This window comes from Amblyomma mixtum, chromosome 3 (genome assembly GCF_055824585.1).
Source record: "Amblyomma mixtum isolate Tamu chromosome 3, ASM5582458v1, whole genome shotgun sequence".
Taxonomy (NCBI): domain Eukaryota; kingdom Metazoa; phylum Arthropoda; class Arachnida; order Ixodida; family Ixodidae; genus Amblyomma; species Amblyomma mixtum.
In genome coordinates, this window is record NC_143014.1 from 12,402,395 (window position 1) to 12,425,948 (window position 23,554).

The window sequence follows — 23,554 nt, forward strand, 5'->3', positions numbered from 1 at the left end:
TCACATATCTCGGTGGACACCCGTTCTTCGTTTGTGGAGGAAGGGGGGAAGAGGGAGAGGAGAGGGGCGGCAATGAAGAAAATGAAAATTGTATTTGAGGAAAGGAAATTACGCAGGAACTGTCTCACATATCTCGGTGGACACCCGTTATTCGTTTGTGGAGGAAGGGGGGAAGAGGGAAAGGAGAGGGGCGGCAATGAAGAAAATGAAAATTGTATTTGAGGAAAGGAAATTACGCAGGAACTGTCTCACATATCTCGGTGGACACCCGTTATTCGTTTGTGGAGGAAGGGGGGAAGAGGGAGAGGAGAGGGGCGGCAATGAAGAAAATGAAAATTGTATTTGAGGAAAGGAAATTACGCAGGAACTGTCTCACATATCTCGGTGGACACCCGTTATTCGTTTGTGGAGGAAGGGGGGAAGAGGGAGAGGAGAGGGGCGGCAATGAAGAAAATGAAAATTGTATTTGAGGAAAGGAAATTACGCAGGAACTGTCTCACATATCTCGGTGGACACCCGTTATTCATTTGTGGAGGAAGGAAGGGGGGAAGAGGGAGAGGAGAGGGGCGGCAATGAAGAAAATGAAAATTGTATTTGAGAAAAGGAAATTACGCAGGAACTGTCTCACATATCTCGGTGGACACCCGTTATAATTTGTGGAGGAAGGGGGGAAGAGGGAGAGGAGAGGGGCGGCAATGAAGAAAATGAAAATTGTATTTGAGAAAAGGAAATTACGCAGGAACTGTCTCACATATCTGGTGGACACCCGTTATTCGTTTGTGGAGGAAGTGGGGAAGAGGGAGAGGAGAGGGGCGGCAATGAAGAAAATGAAAATTGTATTTGAGAAAAGGAAATTACGCAGGAACTGTCTCACATATCTCGGTGGACACCCGTTATTCGTTTGTGGAGGAAGTGGGGAAGAGGGAGAGGAGAGGGGCGGCAATGAAGAAAATGAAAATTGTATTTGAGAAAAGGAAATTACGCAGGAACTGTCTCACATATCTCGGTGGGCACCCGTTATTCGTTTGTGGAGGAAGGGGGGAAGAGGGAGAGGAGAGGGGCGGCAATGAAGAAAATGAAAATTGTATTTGAGGAAAGGAAATTACGCAGGAACTGTCTCACATATCTCGGTGGACACCGGTTATTCGTTTGTGGAGGAAGGGGGGAAGAGGGAGAGGTGAGGGGCGGCAATGAAGAAAATGAAAACTGTATTTGAGAAAAGGAAATTACGCAGGAACTGTCTCACATATCTCGGTGGGCACCCGTTATTCGTTTGTGGAGGAAGGGGGGAAGAGGGAGAGGAGAGGGGGCGGCAATGAAGAAAATGAAAATTGTATTTGAGAAAAGAAAATTACGCAGGAACTGTCTCACATATCTCAGTGGACACCCGTTATTCGTTTGTGGAGGAAGGGGGGAAGAGGGAGAGGAGAGGGGCGGCAATGAAGAAAATGAAAATTGTATTTGAGGAAAGGAAATTACGCAGGAACTGTCTCACATATCTCGGTGGACACCCGTTATTCATTTGTGGAGGAAGGGGGAAGAGGGAGAGGAGAGGGGCGGCAATGAAGAAAATGCAAATTGTATTTGAGAAAAGAAAATTACGCAGGAACTGTCTCACATATCTCAGTGGACACCCGTTATTCGTTTGTGGAGGAAGGCGGGAAGAGGGAGAGGAGAGGGGCGGCAATGAAGAAAATGAAAATTGTATTTGAGGAAAGAAAGTTACGCAGGAACTGTGTCACATATCTAGGTGGACACCCGTTATTCGTTTGTGGAGGAAGGGGGGAAGAGGGAGAGGAGAGGGGCGGCAATGAAGAAAATGAAAATTGTATTTGAGGAAAGAAAATTACGCAGGAACTGTCTCACATATCTCGGTGGACACCCGTTATTCGTTTGTGGAGGAAGGGGGGAAGAGGGAGAGGAGAGGGGCGGCAATGAAGAAAATGAAAATTGTATTTGAGAAAAGAAAATTACGCAGGAACTGTCTCACATATCTCGGTGGACACCTGTTATTCGTTTGTGGAGGAAGGGGGGAAGAGGGAGAGGAGAGGGGTGGCAATGAAGAAAATGAAAATTGTATTTGAGGAAAGGAAATTACGCAGCAACTGTCTCACATATCTCGGTGGACACCCGTTATTCGTTTGTGGAGGAAGGGGGAAGAGGGAGAGGAGAGGGGCGGCAATGAAGAAAATCAAAATTGTATTTGAGAAAAGGAAATTACGCAGGAACTGTCTCACATATCTCGGTGGACACCCGTTATTCGTTTGTGGAGGAAGTGGGGAAGAGGGAGAGGAGATGGGCGGCAATGAAGAAAATGAAAATTGTATTTGAGAAAAGGAAATTACGCAGGAACTGTCTCACATATCTCGGTGGACACCCGTTATTCGTTTGTGGAGGAAGGGGGGAAGAGGGAGAGGAGAGGGGCGGCAATGAAGAAAATCAAAATTGTATTTGAGAAAAGGAAATTACGCAGGAACTGTCTCACATATCTCGGTGGACACCCGTTATTCGTTTGTGGAGGAAGGGGGGAAGAGGGAGAGGAGAGGGGCGGCAATGAAGAAAATGCAAATTGTATTTGAGAAAAGAAAATTATGCAGGAACTGTCTCACATATCTCAGTGGACACCCGTTATTCGTTTGTGGAGGAAGGGGGGAAGAGGGAGAGGAGAGGGGCGGCAATGAAGAAAATGAAAATTGTATTTGAGGAAAGGAAATTACGCAGGAACTGTCTCACATATCTCGGTGGACACCCGTTATTCATTTGTGGAGGAAGGGGGAAGAGGGAGAGGAGAGGGGCGGCAATGAAGAAAATGCAAATTGTATTTGAGAAAAGAAAATTACGCAGGAACTGTCTCACATATCTCAGTGGACACCCGTTATTCGTTTGTGGAGGAAGGGGGGAAGAGGGAGAGGAGAGGGGCGGCAATGAAGAAAATGAAAATTGTATTTAAGGAAAGGAAAATGAAAATTGTATTTGAAAAAAGGAAATTACGCAGGAACTGTCTCACATATCTCGGTGGACACCCGTTATTCGTTTGTGGAGGAAGGGGGGAAGAGGGAGTGAGAGGAGAGGGGCGGCAATGAAGAAAATGAAAATTGTATTTCAGGAAAGGAAAATGAAAATTGTATTTGAGATAAGGAAATTACGCAGGAACTGTCTCACATATCTCGGTGGACACCCGTTATTCGTTTGTGGAGGAAGGGGGGAAGAGGGAGTGAGAGGAGAGGGGCGGCAATGAAGAAAATGAAAATTGTATTCGAGGAAAGGAAAATGAAAATTGTATTTGAGAAAAGGAAATTACGCAGGAACTGTCTCACATATCTCGGTGGACACCCGTTATTCCTTTGTGGAGGAAGGGGGGAAGAGGGAGTGAGAGGAGAGAAGCGGCAATGAAGAAAATGAAAATTGTATTTGAGGAAAGGAAAATGAAAATTGTATTTGAGAAAAGGAAAATACGCAGGAACTGTCTCACATATCTCGGTGGACACCCGTTATTCCTTTGTGGAGAAAGGGGGGAATAGGGAGTGAGAGGAGAGGGGCGGCAATGAAGAAAATGAAAATTGTATTTGAGGAAAGGAAAATGAAAATTGTATTTGAGAAAAGGAAATTACGCAGGAACTGTCTCACATATCTCGGTGGACACCCGTTATTCCTTTGTGGAGGAAGGGGGGAAGAGGGAGTGAGAGGAAAGGAGAGGTAATGAAGAAAATGAAAATTGTATTTGGGGAAAGGAAAATGAAAATTGTATTTGAGAAAAGGAAATTACGCAGGAACTGTCTCACATATCTCGGTGGACACCCGTTTTTCGTTTGTGGAGTAAGGGGGAAGAGGGAGTGAGAGGAGAGGGGCGGCAATGAAGAAAATTGTATTTGAGAAAAGGAAAATGAAAATTGTATTTGAGAAAAGGAAATTACGCAGGAACTGTCACATATCTCGGTGGACACCCGTTATTCCTTTGTGGAGAAAGGGGGGAAGAGGGAGTGAGAGGAGAGGGGCGGCAATGAAGAAAATGAAAATTGTATTTGAGGAAAGGAAAACGAAAATTGTATTTGAGAAAATTAAATTACGCAGGAACTGTCTCACATATCTCGGTGGACACCCGTTATTCGTTTGTGGAGGAAGGGGGAAGAGGGAGAGAGAGGAGAGGGGCGGCAATGAAGAAAATGAAAATTGTATTTGAGGAAAGGAAAATGAAAATTGTATTTGAGAAAAGGAAATTACGAACTGTCTCATATCTCGGTGGACACCCGTTATTCCTTTGTGGAGGAAGGGGGGAAGAGGGAGTGAGAGGAGAGGGGCGGCAATGAAGAAAATGAAAATTGTATTCGAGGAAAGGAAAATGAAAATTGTATTTGAGAAAAGGAAATTACGCAGGAACTGTCTCACATATCTCGGTGGACACCCGTTATTCCTTTGTGGAGGAAGGGGGGAAGAGGGAGTGAGAGGAGAGAAGCGGCAATGAAGAAAATGAAAATTGTATTTGAGAAAAGGAAAATACGCAGGAACTGTCTCACATATCTCGGTGGACACCCGTTATTCCTTTGTGGAGAAAGGGGGGAATAGGGAGTGAGAGGAGAGGGGCGGCAATGAAGAAAATGAAAATTGTATTTGAGGAAAGGAAAATGAAAATTGTATTTGAGAAAAGGAAATTACGCAGGAACTGTCTCACATATCTCGGTGGACACCCGTTATTCCTTTGTGGAGGAAGGGGGGAAGAGGGAGTGAGAGGAAAGGAGAGGTAATGAAGAAAATGAAAATTGTATTTGGGGAAAGGAAAATGAAAATTGTATTTGAGAAAAGGAAATTACGCAGGAACTGTCTCACATATCTCGGTGGACACCCGTTTTTCGTTTGTGGAGTAAGGGGGAAGAGGGAGTGAGAGGAGAGGGGCGGCAATGAAGAAAATTGTATTTGAGAAAAGGAAAATGAAAATTGTATTTGAGAAAAGGAAATTACGCAGGAACTGTCACATATCTCGGTGGACACCCGTTATTCCTTTGTGGAGAAAGGGGGGAAGAGGGAGTGAGAGGAGAGGGGCGGCAATGAAGAAAATGAAAATTGTATTCGAGGAAAGGAAAACGAAAATTGTATTTGAGAAAATTAAATTACGCAGGAACTGTCTCACATATCTCGGTGGACACCCGTTATTCGTTTGTGGAGGAAGGGGGGAAGAGGGAGAGAGAGGAGAGGGGCGGCAATGAAGAAAATGAAAATTGTATTTGAGGAAAGGAAAATGAAAATTGTATTTGAGAAAAGGAAATTACGCAGGAACTGTCTCACATATCTCGTTGGACACCCGTTATTCCTTTGTGGAGGAAGGGGGGAAGAGGGAGTGAGAGGAAAGGAGAGGTAATGAAGAAAATGAAAATTGTATTTGAGGAAAGGAAAATGAAAATTGTATTTGAGAAAAGGAAATTACGCAGGAACTGTCTCACATATCTCGGTGGACACCCGTTATTCCTTTGTGGAGGAAGGGGGGAAGAGGGAGTGAGAGGAAAGGAGAGGTAATGAAGAAAATGAAAATTGTATTTGAGGAAAGGAAAATGAAAATTGTATTTGAGAAAAGGAAATTACGCAGGAACTGTCTAACATATCTCGGTGGACACCCGTTATTCGTTTGTGGAGGAAGGGGGGAAGAGGGAGTGAGAGGAGAGGGGCGGCAATGAAGAAAATGAAAATTGTATTTGAGTAAAGAAAATGAAAATTGTATTTGAGAAAAGGAAATTACGCAGGAACTGTCTCAAATATCTCGGTGGACACCCGTTATTCGTTTGCGGAGGAAGGGGGGAAGAGGGAGTGAGAGGAGAGGGGCGGCAATGAAGAAAATGAAAATTGTATTTGAGGAAAGGAAAATGAAAATTGTATTTGAGAAAAGGAAATTACGCAGGAACTGTCTCACATATCTCGGTGGACACCCGTTATTCGTTTGTACAGGAAGGGGGGAAGTGGGAGAGAAGAAAGAGGGGCGGTAATGAAGAAAATGAAAAATGACAGAGAGATGATTCCACGCTTCACAAGTTTTTAATGTGAGGAATGATAAGGCAAAGGGGTTTGCTTTGTGCATGGCATATAGGCCCAACATGTGTGGCTTGCCGTGTTATAAAACAATCTTAGATCTAAAAACTGGAGCGAGTCATTTTGCGGTAGTTCGAAGACAAAATTCATGGAACTGGAGACAGCAAAAAACCACTCCAGGACCGAGTCAGCAACAAGAGCAATGTTATCATCCCTTAGTTGTAAAAGGACTAGGAAATCGTCGATGAATCTAAAAACATGGGCCACTCAAATCATTCCTCCCATTCAGGTTGAGCTCACAGTCAAATTTTGCAAGAACAATTTCGCACAAAACAGGTGCTACACAAGGGCCGATGCAAATCCCTCGTTTTTGAACATAACATTTCTGCTGGAAACTAATAACAGTGGAATTAAGGTAAAACGTAAGTAATTCTAAAAAAGCCTCCACTGTAACACCGCAACCATTTTGGAAGGCCACACTACCGGACAGATCGATGCTCTCACGGACAGCAACAAGTTCATCATGTGGCACTGAGTAGAACAGTTCCTCAATGTCCACGGAGAAGCCACTGTTGGCTCCATGCCAGCCTTGCCAGAACACTTCAACCACTTGGTGTGTCTTTCCACTGAAGAAGACATTCAAAACTTGGCCTTCGCTCTTCTGAACACTCCGGCTGAACCTTTCCAAATTTAGCTCATTCAGTAGTGCTACAGCCTTGGTCTTGACCCTTCTTGGTTTTAACGCTGTTGCTTTGAAGTTTTTCCGAGTGGCAGAGTGGGCCTTTTGGTCAAAAAGGTCTTGGGGCAGAACAGCAAACCCGCCTTCTTTATCCGTGAGCAAAAGGGAGAAAGGTCGGACGCAGCAGCCACTGGCCGTCCTTCTGTCGACCAACGCTCCTTCGAAGGAGGAGCATCTCGACGCCTAGCACCAGCTCTGTCTTCCTCCTGCGTCTTTGCTGCCATCCCACCAACCAGTCGTGCTGGTCGACCGATGTCTCCACAGCAAACTTTGATATCCCCGTTCCACTAAATGGCAGCCTCTCCTAGGAAGGTGACAGGAACCGGACTTGCCTTTATTTCCACCCGTTTTGGTAGACTTGGGATGGTTCTCGCCCAAAGAAAATCCACTCCAATCCACACTATCTTCTGGAATCTGCTCAGCATCTTCAAGCCGAAGGCTCCGTATCCTCCAGCAAGAGTCGCACCTGCCTCCAACATTCCGTCTTCACAATCTTTGCGACCCTTTTCCAAGGGGCCAATGCACCCGAAGAAGGAAGAAATCTGATGTGGGCAGAAGTTCTTCCTCAAGCAAAAGGCCAGGTATCCAGCTCTACATGCAGGGGTGGAAGCAGGCTCCAGCTTTTTGGAGCACGCACGGGAGCAGCAAAACTCTTATTTTGGAGCAGCAAAAGTCCAACTTTGGAGCAGGTTTGGAGCAATTTGTAAGCTATTTTGGAGCACTTTTGGCGTGGACTGGCGACAATTAAATGCGACTGAGAGCAATTTTCTTTGCATCTTTTCCAAAAACTACACAAATATTGATCACGGCTCCCACAGGCCAGAATTCATTAAAAGGACTACAATTTCTCAGAAGATTTCTCAGAGGGTTCATGAAAAAAAGACGTGGCAGCTACTACAAACAGCAGTAGCAGTACATTAGCTGTTATTAATTTCAGTTCAGAAAAAAAAAAGAAAACAACATAATGCGGACAGTTTTCTCACTGCAAAAACACCACATATATGACTATGCCACTAGTGGCAAAGCAGTAGCCGGGACAATTAAGGTAAACTGTTTCAGACTGGTTTACTACTGTATGTATAAGAGAAAACAAGTGAAAATGGATCACAGGTGGTAACTGGCTTGCAGAAAATATAATGACTAGAAGCAAAGTGGACTAGAACTAGCTATTGCCATATAAAATGCAAAGACCTTGCCACTAAACATTAAAAACATTAAAAGCAAAACCAGCAACAAGTGTTAGTTCGCTCTCCACAGAAACAAGTATACAAATAGGTTTGATACTAAAATTTGTCCCACTCAGTCCACTTAATTGCATCATTCTATAAAGAAAAAGGACCTGCACTGTTCACCCGATTCTGTCACATAACACTGCGCCAAGAATTCGAGCGACAGGACTTGCTTGGAAAACTTTAAAGCCTTTCAGTTCTGCATAACTTTTTAATAGCCACAACTGAACCGTCAAAAGAGTGCAGCAGAATCTCGAATATACTATGTCAGGACCGAAAAAAAAAAGAAATCAATACCCGCCAACCAGTGGATTTTAAAATTCGTAAAATGGCCGCAGCCAAACCAACAAGGAAGGGGCTAACTTACCATATTTACTCGCATAACTTGTGCCCTCGCGTAAATGCGTACCCAGAATTTATTACCCAAAAATATATTTTTAAAAATGCACCAGCGTGCACCCGCGTGCACGCAAGGCAGTCTGCGGAAAATCGGCGCGAACGTATTGCTGTGTACGGCTGTGAAAGGTGCGAGTAGAGAGGGGATGCCGGCCGCGCCGCTGTGAAGATGTAACCCCGTAACTGGCCAGGCCAAGCCAAAGCAATGTCATAACTGCTGCGTGCAAGGTGCGAGCACGACGGGTAGTGCCCATTCCCTGGCAGCTCCACGTGTAAGAATTTCGTAATTCGTTTATTAAATTACCTCCGGTAAAGTAAATTATATTCGCGCGCCGTTTACGCAGCCCACTCACGCTGGCGGTTGCTTTCCAGGACAAGGTGTCCGGAATCCTAAACAACCGAACCGCTGGCGATTCGGTTTGCCGCTAGTCAGCGGGGCCTATCGCGAGGACGCCGTTTTATCGCCATTTATCTCCACTGGCTCTGCGATTGTATCGTTGCACGTTTATTGCTTAGAGCTGCGCATGCGGCGTCATATCAACCCGCCAGAACGGGGGTTGTGTCAACTTTTTTTTGACCATCGAGGGGTGCGAGTGGGCGGCTGAAGTATGCGTGACAATGTAGTACGTATTTGTGAAATCGTCTCTCTGGATCCCCAAATTACTGAAAACAGTGCACAAATTATGCGAGTGAGCCTGGTCTCTCGTTGTCCGCACAATAAATACAGCTTGCTATGTGAGGTAAGTTCACAATACCGGCCGCGCTCAAGTTATATCACCAGATAATAGTTATAAGTACTTATTTTTACTCATGCTTGTACAAGACTTTCGTGACAGCTGCGCTGACCACCACGAGCGAACCCAACTGTCGACGCGAATGCGGTTGCGTCCGTTTTGTAGCGAGCGCCTTTGTTGCCCAGCCGACAATAACGCTCAGCTAAATTTGGCTCTGTATACTGCAATGGGTGCAAATTGCTGTTTGGGCGCAGCTTGGCGCAGGAGATCAAATTGGCACAGTATGGCGCAATCGGCGCAGCACTTCCACCCCTGTACATGTAGTGGCAATGACGAAGCTGGAACACTGCACACACTGTTCCTCGAGGGGAACAGCACAAAGAAAATAGCCCATTGTAGAAGAAATGGACTTTAGCAAAGTGGAACTTTGGGCCAGTTGGTGATTTATGATTAACAGGTGGGCTTAGCGCGAGACAAGCGAGCACAAGAGAGGGACACCGGACGAGCGCTAAACTTGCAACTGAAAGAAACGGAAGCAGAATTACGAGCTCGTGGAACTGAATGGTATATTTACTCACATAATAGGCGCACCCCTAGATTGGTCGCAAAAATCTGATTTTTTTTATTTCGGCGCATAATAGGCGCACCCTGAACTTGGCACTCTGATCAATACTGTATTTACACGATTGCAAGGCGACGCCTCGCCAGCCCCCACCCCCCCAATCTTTATTTTATTTTAATCTTTTTTATTTGATTTTAGTTTTTGCTGAACTGACCACTAGTCCTCACTAGTGCTGCTGCCATCGCAGCTGCTGCGGACCCACAGCACATACAACGACATTGTGTAGAACAGCCGCACACAGTTTTCGGAAATGCTCACTTTAAACGTCTCCTTGGAAAGCTTCGTCTCCAGCCGGAAACTTTCCCGACTTAGGCCCACGAAAACCTCGGCACTTGGAGTCGCGTACGAAAATTTAGGCACGCCGCAGTGCTGCACTTTTCAGCCACGTTGAATTTCCGACCTGCCGCACGCTTGCCATGTTCGAGAGCAAACTCCCAGCCGTGTAGCTATTAAGGTGCTTGCCCGTTGAGCTAAAACAGCAACGCTCGGCGGCAAAGCCACAAACTACGATTAACTAGCGCGCTACCGCAGATGCCGGCATTTGACAGCAACAAAAAAACTGGAGCTGGTGATGCTCATGGCGATATGGATAGCGAAAGCTCGCGGCAGAGGAAAACGATGATGATGATGAGCTTGGCCTCGGGCGCCCTCTGTGGGCGGCGTCTGGAAGCTCCTGTGCGCGTGTATGGCCTCCGTGATCAAGCGCCTGTTGCGCGCAGCCGGAGCTGATCGCGGAGGCCTCGGTGCGTGCATTTTGAAGGCTATTCCTGTGTGGGTCGTGGAAGTTTCGGTGCGGCCCTTACACGGATCTTTTTTTTTTTTAATATTTTCTTCGGGAAAACGGGGTGCGGCCCGTACACGAGTGCGTTTATGCAGTATGTTCAATTTTGCGAGTCAAAAAATTTCAGGAAATTTTACCCTGCGTAATAGGCGCACCCCGAACTTTGAGCCGGATTTTCTGGAAAAAAAGTGCGCCTGTTATGTGAGTAAATACGGTAATTAGAGAAAGACCAATGCTGCATATATGGGCGTAAACCAATTGGCTATTGCGTCATACCCTTGAGGCAAATGCCGTCGACTGCCTTCACGCAGTTAGTGCACAAATCAGAAGGTGGCTACGTAGAGCCATGCAGGGATCGAATGGCCAGCTGCGTGGCATCGGGTTGCATCACGCCCCGGCAACTGCGCTCACAAAGTGAGCTGGCGGGCTAAGCAGTCGTAAGTGCCTCTCCCGACTTTTTATTCCAAAGTAGTTGGGGGGAGGGTTCACTAAGAGGGAAAAAGATTTTTTTTTTTGGAGAGCCAAAATTTCATACAAGTCCTTCTAATGGCAACAAAAGCATGTGGTTCGACATGTTGGTGTCACCAGTGCTAAACATCGTTCGAAAGGTGTTTGCTGCATGATAGCAGGCAGCCATGTCCCTGCATTTTGCTCTTTTCATCCCCAAAAACACAACAAAAGTAGCTGTAGACAATAAATGCTCACTTTGGCGACAAAGCAATGAGGTGCACAGTATTGCCCGTCGTTGAACTGTAGAACACTGATCACTCGAAATTGATTTTTATAAAAATCCCAGTTCATTTGGAAATTTCCAGCAATCCCATCAAACTTTGCGAGATAATTCGACCACTGACCGTACTGCTCATCAATTTTGGCTGTGGCATTGGACACAATGAAGCGCCAATTCTGCACAGCCCCTCATTTTGGAGCTAGGCTCAGGCCACACGCTCGGAAGCACATTTCCAGTCTGCACACTCATATGCACACCTCGCTCATTCATCAACCAATGAAGTAATTCTGGCACCTCTCCCTCAGCAGTGATTTTTTTCTTCTTCCTCTTTGATTACATGATGAAAAATGCTGCACTTATTCTGTACATACCGTACATACTTGCGTAATAACCCCCCCCCCCCCCCCCCCCCCCCAACTTTTGTCATTGCGAATCGACATTGAGAATTACTCCCTCATTACATTTCCTATTCCTGCAGCATCGCGGAAATCGTGCTGTGACTCCGATTTTAAAACAGTGGAAGACCAACGCTCACGGATTTCTGGAAACAAATGTTGTTCATGAACTATCCAGTCCAATCTATCAGGTTTTTGTGCCATCTCATGACAATGAAGTTTCGCTTCATCGAAAATTCTTCCAGGTGCCGTGAATTTTGCTTTTGGCAGGATTCAACTGTATTACACATGGATCCTCCAGTGGTGTTCTCACAAACTCTAAACAATTTACAATTGAATTTTTTCTTTCTGCTGTTTCGGTTTCGGGCTCCCCAGCCGAACGATGGCTGTGACGTGCAAGAAGTGTTCAGGTCACTTGAGGCATGAAGAAAACTGCAATAACAGCTGATACCATATTTATATGATTACAATCAAAACAAAATACAGGCACAGACAGAAGAGCCCACCTCCTTGCTGGGCGAGAACTCGAGCAGCAGGTTGCACAGGGTGGAGGAGGCCACCAGCAGGATGTCGTCGGGGGCGTTGTGGAGGAGGCGCATTAGCGGCCGCCACACGGCATGGTCCTGGAAGGTGGTGCGCAGCTGCTGCACCGAGCGGGACAGCGAATGCAGGCAGCGCACTGCAGCCAGCCGCACGCGGGGGTTCGTGTCCGACAGGCTGGACACCACGTGCTCCATCAGAGAGTCCGTCTCGATTATCTGCAAGGAGCCAAGAAATGAGTTACACAAAACCTGCTCTGTGAGGCATCACATTACACTTGCCTTCTTGCGAATGTCTTCATCATTGGCACCCAAGGCAGCAAAGGCTTTGAAAGCAGCTTGTCTCAGCTCCTGCATTACCTTGACCTCCTGTTCAAGCTGCAACAAGAGCAGCATTGGTAACATGCCACTGGTTAACCTTGACAAGTTAACAAACCAAGACAACTGTAAAATCACCAACAGGTACCAAACCATTTCAACTGCTGGTAGCTGCGAGCACAACAATCATGACAAATACTATAGCCAAGCACCATCACAGTGCATGTTAGAATGTGAAGCTTCAGATAAAATGAATGGAGGCTGCTGCAAAGACAGGTACTATGCATGGCTTGCACCGACGTCACATCCGGTGCCTGCGGGATGCCAGGACATCTCTAGCTTACCACCGCCTCTGTCAGCTTTCACGTGCTGTCATTGGCTGCTCCAACCATAGCGACAGCTCCAGGCGAGAAAACATCAACTCCTTCTACATTCACTGTAGGCAAGTGCAAGCGCTCCAAGACGTTCAGTACAAATCGGCCCAGGTTGTGGTTGGCTCGCAACCCCAACTTAGGTGTGACAGGCATGAACTAAACGTTTGCATGGGAAGCAAGGACTGTATGCACCCCGAAGAAGTGAATGCATTTGGTTGGCCAGAACGCCAACTCATTTGTTTGACAACATGCATCATGGCTACAGCACTAGGTAAGCCGCTTCTGACTGCCATGAGCGCAGCAAGCAACAGAAAAAATGGCACGCCAAGGCTCAGTCTTGCAGAAGGCAAGGATGCTACAGTGTGGTCGCAGTTGCATGCTTGCTCCACCATTCGACTATTCTGCGCGCTTGTTCAGAGGGATTTTTCATTTCTTTTTTTCCCATATAAATACAGTACGTTTCAATGCCTCAAAGCTGGATGAGTAAACTAGATAGTTGACGCATGTAGCGCCAATCCCAGTGTGGAGGAGGGATCCCACCCGAAGGGATCAGCAGCAGTCAGGCATCAGAGGATGGCCGAAGTGGCGTCCCGTGCAAGCATTTATGTGTTAACTCTTTCGCTACCGCGCCATAGGCCATCGTTCGCACATGATCAAATCGCCCGCGCAAAAAAGCTTATTTTGGAGCGTCGTGGACGTGATCCGCCATCTAGTTAGCGAGCTCAACAACTGCTCTTTCGATTGCAGCCTTGGTTTCAGTGTTTTGACATGAGGGGGTGCCGCGAAAAATAAAACTTTGAACGGCCGCAGCAGCGTCGGCCGGAGAAAATGGCATCCGCATCGCCGCGCGCTCCTCGAAAGCGAAAGCCGACACCGAGCACGTCGGCCGGTTTCGGTTTCGTTTTCTACGACGAAAGCAGTGGTTATTAGTCGGGCAACAATGTACAAACATAAGATTTCGGTTTCGACAGCGAGACTTCGCCTCGGACGCCTGGAACGTCAGCGCGTACTTGCATGCAAGTTCTGTTTTCGTTCGTTGCATGTTTTCTGCGGCGCATACGGTTTGTAATTGATGACAGTGGTTTATTTTTGTGCTTCAGGGTCTTGACAACGTATGACGAAGACAGTTTGCCAAATGCTCAAGGTCGCGTCGCGTTTTTCAACCAAGACGACAGCTAGGTGTCCATATCGGCACATCGCTGCGGAGCGGCGCTCGGTGATTCGCTTGACCTCTCGACTTTTTTTTGATGCTCTTCACGGCGGAAATGATGAAGACCGTGTGCGGAAACACTAATAAGTATGCACGGATGAAGATTTTGAGCAAGCAAACATACGCTCGGCGTGACGGCTCATGGGAAGACGTGAATCTGTTGGAAATGCTGATGTTCATTGGAATCATCTTATACGTTGGACTTGTTGACCTGCCACGAATATATCTCTACTGAAATACCAGAATAATCTATTCTGGCCCTCTGCTATCAAAAATCATTTCTCAAAATTGGTTTTTCGCTTTTTTTGTTTTGTTTTGTTTTTTTTTTTTTTGCACGTAACGGATCCGTATGATTCAGTGGCAGCAGCATCCATTGGCAAGACTTGGAAAGTGTCCTGGCTTTCGAACCACATCGCTAAAACTTATTTCATTGATTCTGATGTTTTAGAGCTTGCCTAAAATGCCAAATTTTATCAGCTGGCTTTCAGGGAGCAGCTCATTCAAGAAATCTACGGGTATGATGAGGGAAAAGAAGTCCACGCCCTCAATCCTTCCATAGAATCCATTCAACACCAACCGAAAAAAATGAAAAAAGAAGAAACTGCAAGCTCGGCTATCAGAGAACAAGGGAGGAACAAAGATAAAACATTATGCGAAGTACCTGTCATTCTATCTCTGCTTCACATCTTCACCCCTGATTGCTCTTCACAGTGGCACCACAGTCATGACCCATGACTTGACAGGCCATGGAAAGTGCAGTAATTTTTTCTCATAGCTGAAACTGTGAATAATGACAGCTACAAACATGTGCAACAGTTTGTATATTCCAGTTTTCCTCTAATCAAGTTCTGGTTTAGGGCAGCCGGTAATTTTTGTTTTTGCTGTATATTTTTTTGTTTTTAGCAAATTTCACAAATAAATGTTGATTTACTTTTGCACACACAACCCTTGTTTGTTTCATTCAGAAGTGTAACTAATAAGCTACAATTTCATGCATTGCAATATGTGCTGGGTGTGTTAGTTCTTGTGAAAAAAATTTTTCTTTCAGTACACTCCAAATCGTCAATTTTTCCGCGGTAGCGAAAGAGTTAAGGTCGGAGGATACAGGCCTGGGAAGAATTACTTCCAGACGTGAGTCATCGTGAAGCAAGATGCGGCGAGGGCTGGCCACAGCGGCAGCAGAGGCGAAAGCAGCGGCAACGGTGGCGGCGTCCAGTGGCCGAGTCTACGCTCGGGTCGCCGGACGACGGAGTGGTGCTGCTAATTGAAAGACGGCTGTGTCCTCGACAGAGGTCTCGTGCTTCAGACATACAGCAGGGGAGTTCGAGGACGTTCATTCACCTGCCAGGAGGCAACGAGCAGAAGACTTGCCACAGTGATCAAAGTGACCCATCAGTGTTTGGTGACTCTGTCTCTACCCCTTGCCATCCCCCGAGCTACGAGAGAGCCCAGCACCACCCCCTGCCATGGGTGGTCCTCAACTGCCCATCCTCAATCACCAGCGTCCTCAACTGCCCATCCGATTGGACATCGATCTCCGATCTTTATTCCCCAGTCAGGGATCTGGGGAATACGAACCTTATTTAGCGGGAGGTTTTTTGGTGACGAGAGCACTCCCATCTCGACTGCAAATATGCAAAATAAACCTTCTGTACAGTTTCCTCCTTAATGGAGTTCGCCATCGTCCTTGCAAGCCGGGACCTGCAGGCCTGAACGACCCAACCAACTCCTGGGCGCCTCCGTCCTCAACATATGCCAGACAAAAACCTTTCGTTTGACACTTGAACCCCATTAAAAATAGCACGGCTGCAACAGAAAATCAGGAATAAGAGACATTTTTTCGTAAGCTTGGTTGGCCACCCTTTCCTCCCCCCCCCCCCCCCCCCCATTAACTGGCGTCGGCAATGTGGAAATTTGGGCTAGTTGGTTGTCCATAATGAAGAACAGAGCAAACACAGGAACTACACACAGAACAGACACTGCTGTTCGTCATTATTCTTCATCATTTATCGGGTCTCTTTTGTAACAGACATTGGGTACACACCATCTTATGACAAGCGCGAAAAATACTCCCAAACACATGTGCGCTGCGCGACACCACACTGTGGCCAGCCAGCCCTCCAGTGCCCTAGGTTGCCAATTGAAAGCAGCACGAATGGTTCTAAATATAGTTGTTTTCCCGTGACCACGTCTTCTTTTTGGCGCAGCTAAGGCACAATATTGATCAATTTGTTGCTTTTGGAACAGACTGGTGCAGCAAAATGTATCAGAGTGGCACAGCTGGAGCACCACTGCCCGCCATAAATAGAACCCCATTTGAAGGAGCGCATGGGTCCAGTTGAAAACCGATCAATCCAGCAGTGTGCTTGCTCCCGCTCTGTCATGAGGTCGTTTCTCCAAGCGGGCAAGCTCCGATCCCTCCTTTTATGGCTCACCATAAACAGATCCCTATTGGAAGGAGAAGATGGGTCCAGCTGAAAATGAGTCGACCCATCAGTGTGCTTTCTCCCCTGATGCCACGAGGTAGTTTCGCCACCGCGGTGGCTCAGTGGTTATCGCTCGGCTGCTGACCCAAAAGACGCAGGTTCAATCCCAGCCGCTGTAGTCGCATTTCGATGCAGGCGAAGTACTAGAGGTCCATGTACTGTGCGATGTCAGCGGACTATGCAACGAATTGAAGTCGCTTGTAAATATTTTTAGTGCTTAGAAATGATGCTAAGAAGCATTCACACCAAGTATGAGTCTTCGGAGCTGAGCCGGCAATTTATTACAAATTAAAAAAAAACCGAGTTTTTCAAAATTCGTGGACCGACTGGTGTGCTCATAGTGACCGATTTTGAAACTAATATCGTGAAAATAGACGTCACTACTCCTCTGACGTTGGCAGGCCACCACACGCTGTCATTCGCTGGAGCCACGGCAGCCACAAAGTCACTTCCGGTAGCCGTGAAAATCGTCTGCTCGTGCCGCCACGAGACCCCCTCAGGCAGGCGCCATTGCCTTCGCGCATATGGTTTCAATTTACCTCCGGCGCCTCTTTCTGTCGGGAGTTCGGGAGCCACTCGCAGTGCCTTTGTCGCAGTGACAAGCAAAGAAATCCGACGCGCGCCACAATCCAGGAAGGTGAAGAGAGACGCTGCCGACGTTGCTGCTGGGGTGTTGGGCGCGACAACCGGAAATCGCAAACCGAACGTCAGCGAATGAAGTAATCATGGGCGAGGCCCAGTCCCAGAGTTGTTTTCTTTATTTTTTTTCTGGTGCCCCGCAAGTACGAGTTGAGGGGGGAGAGGAGGAACGTAATTTTTAATCATCTCTAACTCTGTTGTTATTAGAGAGTTTTAGTATAGGGTCACCCTATCGCTTTGAGGCATAGGAGAATAGCAGGACGCTACTGCGCATGTGCAGAACGCCAACTGCCCTCGGGTGTTTGGGTGAGCGGGAGGCTCTAACGCTAAATCGGGGAAATAGCGTGTGCCCCAAAACCGCTTTACGTTTGGTCAACATGGCGGCGCCCGTCGAAGCGGGCCTTCTTGCTTCATCACCGATTCGTCGTTGCCGTTACTCTCTTGTCTCACGCTCACAGCAAACTAAAGGCGCACGGAGCTTTCGCTTTGGCTGAAGTTGCCGGAACCACAATATTTTAATGATAAAACATGTCAGATTTTCAGATTGCTTCCGTGTTTACAGAGCTGCTAGGCTTAGCGAGTATGCATCGATAGACGTCAGAGAGCGCGGGAGGTTTGAACTACAGTAATCCCTCGTTATAATGAAATCGCTTTAGTCGCAATATCGCTTTATTCGAAATTTCTTCCGGTCCCGACCCAAACGCAATGCATTTTAAGCCGCATTACTTGAAGCGCACGAAGAGCTTGACCCGCTTAGAGCGAAGTGGCGAGCGGAGGCATCGCCGCCGCCGAGCGTAGGAATCACCGCCGTGGCGGCGACCTTTTGGGCATGCAGTGCCAAATTAATACCGCCGACAAATTAGACTCATGCAGGCATAGAACAGGCCACAAAAGTACCAAACCCACGATCGATGACCCGCCTAGTAACGGGCACCAAGAGTGCCGAGTGTCCCCTGCTCAGCGGGGCCAAATTCCATGGTGCAGCACGCCCGAACCGTTAATCTCAGTCGGAAGCACATTCCTGGTGTTCCCCGTGACAGAATTCACAAGAAAATAAAGTTTTCCTCGCGCTTTGCGATGCCAGAAAACCGCGGTGTCTTGGATGCGGAAAAGTGGCCGGTCATGCTCGATTCGCGCCATTCGATGAGACAAACGGTCTAAATGCGTGGTAGGGTCACTGAATTTTGCTGTTACGGCAGGGACACATGTACGAAAAGCGAGCGCGATTCACCGCGGCGCGAAGTTGCGAACGGCGTCGCAGCGTCCGATCGCAGCTCACCGGCTGCGTCATGTCATCAACGACGGGCCGCCCGCGGCAAACGCAACGACGGGTAGCGGGAGCCAACGTGAGCGCGGAGAGCCACAGCGTCATGATGACGTAGGGCGCGCTCCTTTGAGCCGGGCCGGCCTGCCCACAGCCGGTCTTGACGCGCTCGCTCGCTCGTGCACGCTGAGACCGGCCGTGGCCTGCCAGCCTTGATGCCGGCATCAGAGAACGCGATAGTATTGTTTGTTCAAGTTCATAGCAAGCCCTGGGGGTAGAGGTGATGACTGCGATACAAGCGAATTTCATCCAATAGCCGCTTTGGTGCCGCTCCTGCCTGATTCGGTTCGCCTGCCGTCTGCTAGCTAGCTCTGTTGCTGAAGGTGTCACGGAAATCTAACGTATCTTTTATTATGGGACCGGTTGACAGTAAAGGGTTGCTGAGTGCAGCGCCTTTATTTGAGTGCTGGCCAGTCCCGAAGCGCCAACAGCTGCGGCATCGATGCGGAACCGGCTAGGCTTAGCGCCGACCAGGGCACAGCGCGCAGTTTGACACCCGGCGTTCCTGCAGGCGGCGTCGTTGCTGAAAGCTCCACTCTTGCACAGACATGCTGTCGTTGCTAGAATCTAGGAGGCAGACTTTATGGCAGCATGGCTGCTTTGTATTTTTCTTGTGCGAACGGGAAGTAAGCCGAGCCTGCCGGCTTGTCGATCAGCCTGGATCCCGTCTGGATCACAAAAATAAGCTAAAGCTTGCTCTTCATATAGATAATAAACTCTGTTATAAGAAATTTGAACTGTATCATTTTTGAGAATCGCTGACCAATACTGAGTTGCTGGTAGAAGTAACAAATGTGCTACGAGCAAATTTTGTAGCGAAAGCTACATTGGCCACGAACTTGCGATTTCGCTGTGGCGGTGCTCCGAGGATGCAGAGACCGGCCTTGAGCCGTTGCCTAGCAACCGCCGCAGCTGGCGGACGCCGCGCGGCGTCATCGCCAGCTTCCTCGCAGTTGTGGCGCAATTAAATCTCGACTGTTTTAGCTTTTTTCAAGCGGTCGCTTATATCGAATTATCGCTTATAACGAATTTTTTCGTCGTCCCGCTGACTTCGTTATAACGAGGGATTACTGTACTGGTCTCCACAAACAGGTTTGCAATTTTGGTACCAAAAATGGGTCACAAAGAGGCATCCCGGTAACATACTTTTCTTATTTACACAGTATATTTTGCTCGCACGGATGTAAACAAAACTGAAAATAATTACATTTGCGAGAGTTTACCATTTGTGGGTTCCGCCTGAGATGGCGCTGCACGTGGCAAACAATAAAAAAAATATGAAAAGCATTTCTTGTACAGCTAGCGCCAAAGCGAGTGCAGAACTTATGCATAAAAATAAAGCAAGGCATGCTGACGGAGGCCATCAGTTGTCAGCAGTGGCAATATAGTGCCTAGAATATACTGGCTAGTGTGACGACCGCCCGCGCTGCGCTATGGGAGAGGGTGGCGCCGTTTGCAATGAATGCCCACCGATGACGACAGAGGGCGCTGCTTGTCAGGAGGGTGCTGCCGCAGCAGACGACGCGGCCAGCGCGGCTTTCTTGCAGCAGACAGCGCGCCTTTCTTGCTTCAGAAGGCAGCAAGCGGTTGGTCTACACGTGTGTGATTTAACCCGCTTGAGCACGTCTTTTCTGTTCAGCGAGGTACAGCGTTTGTTGTTCTGCGTAGGTCCTCGCACATGCGAGCCGTTCTGTACTCCTAGCAGTTTCGTTCGGATTGCATCGGGGTTCTGTGCGATCGTGTATCCGTGCGTGTGTGTTCACCGTGTCGTTTACAGTGTTGTCAATTCATGGAGCGAGTCCCGGATTGTTGTTATTCCTTGCCTGTCTATAAACGGCACAGAAAGATGTCGAAGCCAGAGCGGCAGGGCAAAGAAAAGACTTGCTTTGTGCCGCTGTGCAAAAGCGGTTACCGCTCGAACAAAGAGCGCGTTTCTATGTTTACTGCACCATCGGCTGCTATACGGCTTGCAGAATGGGAGAGAAACATCAAAAGGAAAGACAGAAGATTGACGCCAACTGCTGTGGTTTGCAAGAAACATTTTAAGAGCACTTGTATCGAGCGCATGTTCAGTGTCACCATAAACGGTGTTGCCAGTGAGCTCCACCGCGATAAACCGCGTTTGAAACCCAACGCCGTGCCTACAATAATTACGGATTGCCCGAAACACCTTGTGCCTAAAGTGACAGCGAAGAGTTAAAATAGAAATTTGTGCGAGCAAGAGCCTCCAGCAAGTACTTGGTTTCAAGTACCTGTTAACAGCTAGATGAATAAACCAGGATAAGCTGGAAAACCTTTTTGGGCATAATTAGGCAGAGTGCAACGACCACCCGACAGTTTCACAGTTTGTGATGAAGAGTGTCAACTTACTGGCATTCTACAACCAGGCCCCTGAGGAGGACACGGCATCCCAGACGTAATCAGAGCACTTTTAAGTCCAGATGAGTTGTGTGAAGAAACGAGCAGGCTCCTTTCAGAGAAAGTAGATCACCTCCTTGACCGCGGAAATGTCAATGAAGCTCATGATATAGTTCAAGCTGTCGTTTCTAGTGTTCCATGTATCATACACAGAAAAAAAGAGCAATAGTGCTTTAATCTATTATACTACAGGCTATGTAGCAAGAAAGATTATTGCCAAGAACGGTTGTCCACAGTGTGCAAGCTGCCTCTGTATAAGCAAATCTGAAGCCAGTGCCGATGTTGATTCGTACTTTACTAGCCATTTTGACAATGGGGGCCTCGTGTACCCTAGCCAGAACTTGTCAACTGCCGTAAAGGCTATGGAAGATAACTTTACAGTGTTTTTTAGTCAGAACAAACTCCATGAAACGAGTTTAGTTGAATTTCTGAGTCAACTACAGGCAGTGTCTTTTCCAAAACTTGGCTGCCCAGAGCATGAAAAGGCAGTTCTAACAGATGTTGTAAAGCTTCATGCTCTCCTGAGGTTTCGGTTTTATGTCAAAGGGCTCAACAGAGACAGGGAAGCGCAAAGGCTACGGCAAAAGTTGCTTAAACTGCGCCGCTGCCAGTAAATGCTCCTAGTCTCCATGCAATTCTGCCATTTCCCTGCGTTTGTTGTTCCCTGTAAATAAAAACGAGTGTTGCGCAACTTTGTTGCCTGCGTTGTTCACATACAGACAAGATATGAATAAAACTTAATGTGTATACTTGTCAGCAAATGTAGAGTACACAGAGAGAACACATAAATGCAAGCCAATATAACTGCAGCATTTCAAGTTGTTTTTGTATCAAAAAAGAGACCATTATGCAATCGTCGCTAGAATACAAATCCCGTGTTTCCTTTGTACGCACGGATGTTTGAAACTCGGTTGCGCGCCGAACTTCGTACAAGCTTTCGCTAGATCATCATCATCAGCAGCAGCAGCCTGACTACACCCACTGCAGGGCAAAGGCCTCTCCCATGTCTCTCCAATTAACCCTGTCCTTTGTGAGTTGCGGCCACTGTATCCCCGCAAACTTCTTAATCTCATCCGCCCACCTAACTTTCTGCCGTCCCCTGCTACGTTTGCTTTCTCTTGGAATCCACTCCGTTACCTTTAAGGACCAGCGGTTATCTTGCCTTCGCATTACATGCCCTGCCCAAGCCCATTTCTTCCTCTTGATTTCAACTAAGATGTCATTAACCCGCGTTTGTTCCCTCACCCACTCCGCCCGCTTTCGATCTCTTAACGTTACACCTATCATTTTCCTTTCCATAGCTCGCTGCGTTGTTCTTAAGCTGAACCCTCTTTGTTAGCCTCCACGTTTCTGCGCCATAGGTGAGTACCGGTAGGATACAGCTGTTGTATACTTTTCTCTTCAGGGATATTGGTAAGCTACCATTCATGATCTGAGAGAACCTGCCATATGCGCTCCACCCCATTCTTATTCTTCTAGTTATTTCCCTCTCATGATCCGGATCTGCGGTCACTACCTGCCCTAAGTAGACATATTCTCTTACTACTTCCAGCACCTCGCAACCAATGGCGAACTGCTGTTGCCTTGCTAGGCTGTTGAACATTACTTTGGTTTTCTGCATGTTAATTCTTAGCCCCACCGTTCTGCTCTGCCTGTCTAACTGATTGATCATGCTTTGCAGTTCTTGTCCTGAGTGGCTTAGCAAGGCAACGTCATCAGCGAATCGTAAATTACTCAGGTATTCTCCATTAACTCTTATCCCCAACTGTTCCCATTCCAGTCCCCGGAATACCTCCTGTAAGCAGGCAGTGAAGAGCATTGGCGAGATCGTGTCTCCCTGCCTGACACCTTTCTGTATTGGAATTTTATTGCTGACTTTATGGAGAACTATAGTAGCTGTGCAATCGTTGTATATATCTTCCAATATTTTCACATAACACTCTTCCACACCCTGACTCCGCAATGCCTGAATGACAGCTGAGGTTTCCACTGAGTCAAATGCTTTCTCGTAATCAATGAAGGCTATACAGGGTGTTTCACCTAAGACTTTCTGCAATTTTTAAAAATAGGCAAATTAAAATTTTGTGCCGGTCTTTTTTGGGAAATGTTGTATTCTGTGTAAAGGAAAATCAGGAGCTCTAAAAGGTACTAATTAACTCAATAATTAACAAAGATTAAATAATTAACTTTTTAGATATGGCAGATTGGAGGTACATTGAAATTGCAACTTTGAGATGCCGGTCAGGCAAAGCCATATCGAATTTTAAACGAGAAAAAAAGCTCATTTCTTTGGCACTGCAGCGCTGGAAATTCTGGCGGTTTTCGACGCACGAAACCGAAACCTAGCAGACGAAGCGCGCTATTAGGGACGCCCACGAGTGACGCAGTCATGACGTCACTGGCTGGACGGCTTGGCCGCTGCCGCTCGCGAAATGCTCGTCTAGCGCAGCGTCATCGACTCGTAGGCATCTGAGATATTGCCAACGCAATGCGCGCGCGCCTCGTCACGGTCCGGGCGTAGCGCTGACAGTTTGGGCATATCAGCTCGCCTAGGCTTCAGTTTTTGGCTGCGAAAGAGGTGCAAGAAAAAGAAAACAGTTGCAAG

At 47.3% G+C, this 23,554-nt stretch overlaps 1 protein-coding gene across 8 annotated transcripts in view; it reads right to left on the reverse strand.

The window, feature by feature from the left end:
* The window catches only part of LOC149349231 (armadillo repeat-containing protein 8-like), a 315,354-nt gene that overhangs the window by 259,348 nt on the left and 32,452 nt on the right, over positions 1 to 23,554 (reverse strand). For 7 of the 8 annotated variants that reach the window (XR_016289983.1, XM_089578152.1, XM_089578150.1 and 4 more), the window contains 2 exons: positions 12,463 to 12,558; positions 12,148 to 12,399 (listed from right to left, as the gene is read on the reverse strand). Coding sequence is in view for 7 of the 8 variants with exons in the window: in XM_089578152.1 (XP_089434278.1) it covers positions 12,148 to 12,399; positions 12,463 to 12,558 (348 nt within the window). In the remaining variant the exon portion in view is untranslated. The remainder of the gene's footprint in view (positions 1 to 12,147; positions 12,400 to 12,462; positions 12,559 to 23,554) is intronic. The other variant, XM_089578148.1, reaches the window with a different exon arrangement.